The following is a 7,807-nucleotide window of genomic DNA, read 5'->3' as shown; positions in this document are numbered from 1 at the left end:
CATAACTTTTAACACAAAACGTGAGGATCTTCAATAGTGTAATGTTGAAAGGTAAGATCAATTTTTATACCTCAAATATAATTTTTATTGTATTACGTATACAATATTACTAACAGCATGTTTCAAAGATATTTCTTGAAGTTCGTCTTGATAATAACTTCAAAAACAAACATATGTAAGTCTTTATCATATCGTGACAAAATTCATAGTGAAGTTTTACGTAAAAAGATGCACTAAAATGCATCTTATTAGTGGAATGAATTTTCCTAATTTTTTTAAAACAGAATCCACAAAGAAAACCAAAATGGCGGAATGAAAAGGACAAATTCTTATACTGCATGTCACGGTAAAGATTTCATTCTCAAAAAATACACCATAAATAATTTGATTGTGATCATTTTGAATGTGATATTTTTTGGCGAACTTTATAAAAAAGACAACTTGAATAGTTTTATGGTTGTAAACAAACCACTTCTGCAAAATCATCATACTCTGAATTTAGCGAGAAAAACACCTACCAATTTTTATTTGCAATAATTAGTTCATACCACGTAATATTTTATTAGCCAGTACATTTTTATCAATTTTGATATAAGGTATAGAAAATAAATATATAGACTGCCCATAATCATCCTATCATTTGGAGTAGACTTAAACTGTTCACTTTCTATATAAATAGTTCTCAAGAATACCAGGCTTATAATTTGATCCGCCAGACGCACGTGTCTAGCTCACCAGTCACGCTCAGATCAATATAGGCAAACAAGTATAAAGTTGAACAGTATTGAAATTCCAACATTCCAAAACGTTGTGCCAAATACGGCTAAGGTAATATGTATGCCTAGGATAAGAAAATTCTTAAAATCTGTAATAATTCATTATCAAACACCGCAAAAATAAATCCTCTTTGCGAGATTTTTTTTGCATTTTAGAAAGTCTACAATTCAATAACGTATCGGTATTTTTATCTAACAATAGCGCAGTCTTCAATTCTCTTTTTTACACGTCTAATATCAAATATTGTGTTTTCGTGTGATTATCCTTGTTTATGATAGCATATACATACAAAAGTATACTAGAAGATTGTGTTAGTATATTTGGATGTTATTATGTATACGTAATCGCTGTATATCCTTGGGTGGGTTGTTATATAAATCGGTTTACAAAGAAAAGTTTTCAAAACTTTATTGGAAGTAAATGAATTCAAGGTAAATATGCTATTAAAATGCAAGTGGTGTTTTCCAAATGTTACTTTTGCTAATTTATTATATTTTGTTTTCCGATTGATATACACATTATCAGTATGAATGAATAACTTCTTCAATGTGTCCATAAAATGACAACTAGGCTTTTAAGTAGCGAATCATCTGCAAACTTAATTGATGTGTATAATAAATGAATACGATGTGTTCATTTGAAATAATTCGAGATCGGGGATTTTGAGTTGGGGTGAACTAATTTAGCGATTAGCTTTTTTCTACGTTCTGTTTTGAAGTGGTCTATGATCGTGATACTAATATACTACTTTCGAGTTATGACGGATATGTTCCTGTCTTCATAGCCACAATCATGTTCCAATTTTTTTATCAGATTGTGACCTACCAAATTCCATTCGTCACCGGGTTTTGTACTTTCATGAACATCACGGATGCTACATGTGGAGCTCTACTTACCCGTAAGGTGACCTGAGATCGATTCCGGGTTTTAGCTGGTTCCGTATTGATCAGTCTTGTTTTCTAAGTTGTGTTTTGTATACTCTTGTTTGTCTTTTGGTAATTTTCTTTTTTTGTTGTTAGTTAATTTTCGACTGATGATTTATTTTTTATTTATTTTTTATTTATTTTTTTATCAATTTTTTTTTTTTTGGGGGGGGGGGGTATTTTTCGTCTCTCTTCAGTGGTACATACTATATTTTGTTTTGAGACAAGGCGGTATCACAAAACAATAAAAACAGTATAGATTTCATATTGGATTGAAAAGATTTTAACACCTAATTTGAAAAGATGCTTTCTAATTATTTTCTAATACAGTGACAGTAGTTGCTGGCTACAATGTTTGCTAATTCATATATTGTGTTTTTTAGAAAATGTTGGGCATGAAGCACAGGAAAACGTTTGGTGTTGTGATATTTGTTATTGTTATTTCATGTACTGTCTTCCCTAAATACTTTGTGCAGCCAATAGCCAACTCAACAACTTTTCTCATAAATATGTATAACAACAAACAGAATACACCCATAAGATATATTTCGGACCCTAAGAAACCGTTGAGCCCTTTTGATAGCATTCGTCTGGACTGTGGCCAACTATGCAATACAACAAGAAAAGGTTCACCAGGACCTTTTTTTGATCACATAACATCTTCAGTAAACTGTGGGGAAATATTTAGGAACGAATATATAGACCGTGCACATGGATTACTGCATACACCCAAAACAATTCCTAAAAATATGATCAATGAATTTACCATGAATAACCGGATTCCAGTTACAAAATGGTACTTTGATCGTGCACCATATTTGGGTAAGAAAGCATGGCAATCAGTGTGGTCTGAGAAATTGATTGAAGACTGGATAAATATGGCAAAACAAGGAAATTTACATGGTACCTACGGAACTGCAGACACAAATGATCTGAGAGATGGACTAAATCACGCACCACATATTAAAAACGGTAGAGTAATGGTTATTGGATCAGAAATCCCTTGGGTTGAGGCATGCGTCCTAGAAGCAGGTGCACGAGAAGTATTAACATTGGAATATGGTAGTATCATATCCCAACATCCAAAAGTGAAAACTATAGTCCCGTTTGATTTTCGTATGCGTTATTTAAATGATACTTTGGGAACGTTTGATGCTATTGTTACGTATAGTTCTATAGAACATTCGGGATTAGGTAGATATGGTGACGCATTAAATCCATGGGGAGATATTATAGCAATAGCACGTGCTTGGTGTGTAACGAAGACTGGTGGCTCTCTGACTATAGGTGTTCCGTATAATCACAATCATGAAGAACTGGTTTTTAATGCCCATAGAGTATATGGTAAAATAAGGTATCCATATTTAACTACAAATTGGAAACAACTCTCTAATAGAGGAAAAGGTTGGCAAAAAATTCATATTTTCACGAAATCCAAATAAAGAATTGGTTGATGCTTTGTCCGTTCGGATCTTAACTATTCTGTTTTTGAAAAGCTAACGATAACGTATCTCGTGGTGTCTTACATTTCCGCTCTTCAAATAAAGCATTCTCATGGTAGGTTTAGTGTCAAACTATTATCCTGGTTTCTCGAGTGAATCGGTCCATTTTTTATTCGATGTAGATCGAGTGATAAAACATGTGAGATTGTCAATTAGCTGCTATTTCGTATTTATAATAGGTTTTTTTTCATAACTACCCCTCTTATTTTGAAAACTATACAATTGTGAGCAACAATATACCACAATTAACTTGTATTTAATCAAACAATTCATTGTTTTCAATTGTCCGGGTTTTTTTTCAACAAATGATCCGGATCTTTTTAAAGAAAACAGAAAACAGAAAACAGATCTTCTTAACTTCAAAAAGTTTCTAGTTTTTAACTGTAATTACGTGAAGGACAATATCACATCTTCCAATTAAATCACCAAAACATACTACTACGCCACTGACAAATTCGCTTGCAGGCATGGAATATGTCATGTTGAGACGGTTCACGCTTTTCGTTGCCTACTCGTAAGGGCGGCGGGTTCAGGCACTGGTACTAACTGACATGATACAGATTTGGAACAGTTCACTAAGTCTATGCAACTAGTGGTGGGCGTTTCGTCTCCAAGGGTATCACCAGCCAAGTAGGTAGAACTTCGGTGTTGATATGAATATCAATTATATTGTCATTTTAATAAATTTCCTGTTGACAAAACTTGAAAGTTTCCGAAAACCAAAGGATTTTCTTATCCCAGGAATAGATAACCTTATACGTATTTGGCGCAACTTTTGAAATTTCGGGTCCTCAATGCTCTTCACCTTTGTACTTGTTTGGCTTTATAACTATTTTGCTGTGAGCGTCACTAATGAGTCTTATGTAGACCGAAACGTGCGTCGATCTGGCGTATTAAATTATAATCCTGGTACCTTTGATAACTATTTACACCACTAAGTCGATGCCCCTGCAGGTGGACGTTTCGTCCCCGAGGGTATCACTTGCCCAGAAGTCAGCACTTCGGTGTTGACAAGAATATCAATTAAATGGTCATTTTAATACATTTCCTGTTGTGTTGACAAAAACTTCTAAATTCTTCGAAAAAACTAAGGATTATCTTATACCGGAAATAGATTACCTTAGCCGTGTATGTCACAACCTTTTGGAATTTCGGGTCCTCAATGCTCTTCAACTTTGTACTTTTTCGGTTTTATAACTACTTTTGATCTGAGCTTCACTGATGAGTCTTATGTAGACGAAATGCGTGTCTTGCGTATTAAATTATAACCCTGGAACCTTATAGAATTATATTCAACTGAAAATTGGTTAAGGTGTTGTCTTGTTATGGTGTGGACGACGTGAAGAATCGTTGATAGAAGAGGAGCGAAAAATTCCAGAGGGACAGTCAAACTTATGAATCGAAAATAAACTGACAACGCCATGGCTAAAAATAAAAAAAAAAACCAGTCAAATATAAGTACATATGACACAACGTAGAAAAATAAAGACTATGCAACACGAATAGCACCAAAAACTAGTGGTGATCTCGGGTGCTCCAGAAGGGTACGTAGATCCTGGTGATAGCACACATGACCTTAGACTCCGCTTTACGGATGGTCTTTCAATCTTCAAAATCTGAAGCGATGGATAAGTCTTTCATTTGATCAATCCTGAAACCCTTGGTGTGTTCTACGACAAGAAAAAAAACCTTAAAATATGCATTATCTATAGCTTAAACAGATGTTTTCAAAACATTATGTATTTAGGGAATTATTGATTTCACTAAACATTTACAATGAATGAGTAAACGAGACAACAACACGAACAAAGATCATGTTTTTAAATAGAATTAGTTTAAACTTATAACAGTACAAATATCAATTGAACATGAACAGGGTTATTAAATGTTAAGCTGATATATTTTTAAAGTATTCATTTAAAGGCTAATTTCATCACCATAGTAACATAAAGGTGATGTAATTAGCATTTGATTACTCAATCGATAGGGAAATCAAACATATCAACAATGCAATTTGAAAATCATATGATATACGATGAAAACATTCATTAAGAACGACAGCTGGTCCTTTACGTACATATTCACATGAAAGTACTAAAACGTGCCATCAACATTTTTGCATTATTATTAAGAGAAAAAAATTACTGCCATTAACAAAATGTCTGTTTGTCTTCTTTCTTTTTTAGCCAGGCGTTGTCAATTTGTTTTCGATTTATGAGTTTGGCTGTCCCTCTGGTATCTTTCGGTTTTAGTTTGTTACCCCGATTTTGTTTTTTGTCCATGCATTTATGAGTTTTGAACAGCGGTATACTACTGTTGCCTTTATTCGTCCCTCTTTTAAACTAGTTTTAAAATAATTCCAAATCCGATATCAGAAAAAATAACAATAATCAACTTAAGTCTCTTAAAGTAAAGTAATCTTGATGATCATAATTGTACAGTTGATTATAAATAGAAGAAGTCACTAAAAAAATAATCCCTATAACTAAGAGCAAATTAAAAGAAAAGATACCAAGAGCGTAATTAAGTGCTCCTATTTTGGAAATTTTTACCTATTATGTCGGTTTGTGTTGGAATGTAATGTAATGTAATGCAAATTTAGTGCGACTGTCATTCAAGTGAGACGTTTACCTAGCTATAAAACCAGGTTAATTCAACCATTTTCTACATAAGAAAATGACTTTATCAAGTCAGGAATATGACTGTTGTAATCCATTCGTTTGCTGTGTTTGAGCTTTTTAATTTTGCCATTTGATAAGGTACTTTCCGTTCTGAATTTTCCTCAGAGCTCGATACTTTTTTATTTTACTTTTTTTTATACGATTCTCATGACAGTTCAATGCTATAAGCACATAATTGCTTTACGGAAATTTATTTGGAAGCCATTTTTTTTTGTATATATTTAAAATATTGTTTTTAATTCATCAAAAAATGTATGGGTCAATATTTAAAACAATAGATATATATATATTGATCATTTCTACTTGTTACTATAGAATAAATGTTTATGTGGAGCAGAATCTGCTTACCATTCCGGAGCACCTGAGATTACCTCCAGTATTTGTTGTTTTTAGTTTTCTATGTTGTGTCTTGTGAACTACTATTTGTCTATTTCTCTTTTTTCTATTTTATGCATAGCTTTGTCAGTTTATATTCTATCAATAAGTGATAACAAGTATAAAGTTGAATAGTATTGAAATCCCAAAATTCCAAAACGTTGTGCCAAATACGGCTAAGGTAATATGTATGCCTAGGATAAGAAAATTCTTAAAATCTGTAATAATTCATTATAAAACACCGCAAAGATAAATCCTCTTTGCGAGAATTTTTTTGCATTTTAGAAAGTCTTCAATTCAATAACGTATTGGTATTTTTATCTAACAATAGCGCAGTCTTCAATTCTCTTTTTTACATGTCTAATATCAAATATTGTGTTTTCGTGTGATTATCCTTGTTTATGATAGCATATACATACAAAAGTATACTAGAAGTATGTGTTAGTGTATTTGGATGTTATTATGTATACGTAATCGCAATATATCCTTGGGTGGGTTGTTATATAAATCGGTTTACAAAGAAAAGTTTTCAAAACTTTATTGGAAGTAAATGAATTCAAGGTAAATATGCTATTAAAATACAAGTGGTGTTTTCCAAATGTTACTTTTGCTAATTTATTATATTTTGTTTTCCAATTGATATACACATTATCAGTATGAATGAATAACTTCTTCAATGTGTCCATAAAATGGCAACTAGGCTTTTAAGTAGCGAATCATCTGCAAACTTAATTGATGTGTATAATAAATGAATACGATGTGTTCATTTGACATAATTCGAGATCGTGGATTTTGAGTTGGGGTGAACTAATTTCAGTAAGGTCTAGATCACTCACCTGCTGATTGAGCACCTGCTGATATAGCACCATCAGCTGGCGATACGGCACCTTTTTGGGAAAATTTGATTTGCCTCCCTTTGCACAGTGTCTTAATTTTTCAGAGAAAAACTATTATTGATATAATTTAACTAATTGCCAAAAAAAACATTGTGTTCTTCCACAACCATTTTTAAACTTAATAACATATATCCACAAATGTGTATTTTCACAAACAGATCTAATTAACAACTATTTTCTTCTCATTTTAAAATAATTTAAATTGTTTTGTCGGAATTTATTTGAATAAATACTTTGAAAATGTAAGTATTTTTTAATTGGCTTTGTAGTATCTCCTTTAGATTTAAATAATATATAACCTATAAGCTAAAAGAATAAGATTTAATTTTCGTTCTTAAAATTTTTCATATAACTCGCCAATAACGATGCCTGACCTGTCATATATATGAATGAAGTTCTGGATGGGATGTTTCTATATATTAGAGAATAATAGACAAAGACAACAGAATGGACACAAAAAAGGGAATAAAAAACAATAGGATAACAATAGAGAATAATATATATGTAAACAACAACTTAAAGACAAAAATGTGAACCTCGTTCTAATTAGACAAACAATGGTGCCTGTCATACACATACATGAAGGTCTGGATGGGTTGTTGATATAACAGAAAATACTGGAAATAGAAGACAGAATGGACAAAAATGAATAG

The 7,807-nt window shown here is 32.2% G+C and overlaps 1 protein-coding gene across 1 annotated transcript; it reads left to right on the top strand.

Annotated features, from left to right (window-relative positions):
* Positions 1-3,186, top strand: LOC134685994 (uncharacterized). The gene is made up of 2 exons (XM_063545700.1): positions 1-51; positions 2,084-3,186. The coding sequence occupies exon 2, from the start codon at positions 2,087-2,089 to the stop codon at positions 3,140-3,142; it is 1,056 nt and encodes a 351-aa protein (XP_063401770.1). The 5' UTR covers positions 1-51; positions 2,084-2,086; the 3' UTR covers positions 3,143-3,186.
* Positions 3,187-7,807: the final 4,621 nt, after the last annotated feature.

The sequence above is a fragment of the Mytilus trossulus genome, chromosome 10 (assembly GCF_036588685.1).
Source record: "Mytilus trossulus isolate FHL-02 chromosome 10, PNRI_Mtr1.1.1.hap1, whole genome shotgun sequence".
NCBI classification, from domain to species: Eukaryota; Metazoa; Mollusca; class Bivalvia; order Mytilida; family Mytilidae; genus Mytilus; species Mytilus trossulus.
The sequence above is the reverse complement of the archived record's forward strand: the minus strand, read 5'-3'. Positions and strand labels throughout refer to the sequence as shown.

Bases quoted from the DNA above. Each gene is read 5' to 3' on its own strand.
- LOC134685994 (XM_063545700.1), top strand. From the start codon at position 2,087: ATGTTGGGCATGAAGCACAGGAAAACGTTTGGTGTTGTGATATTTGTT.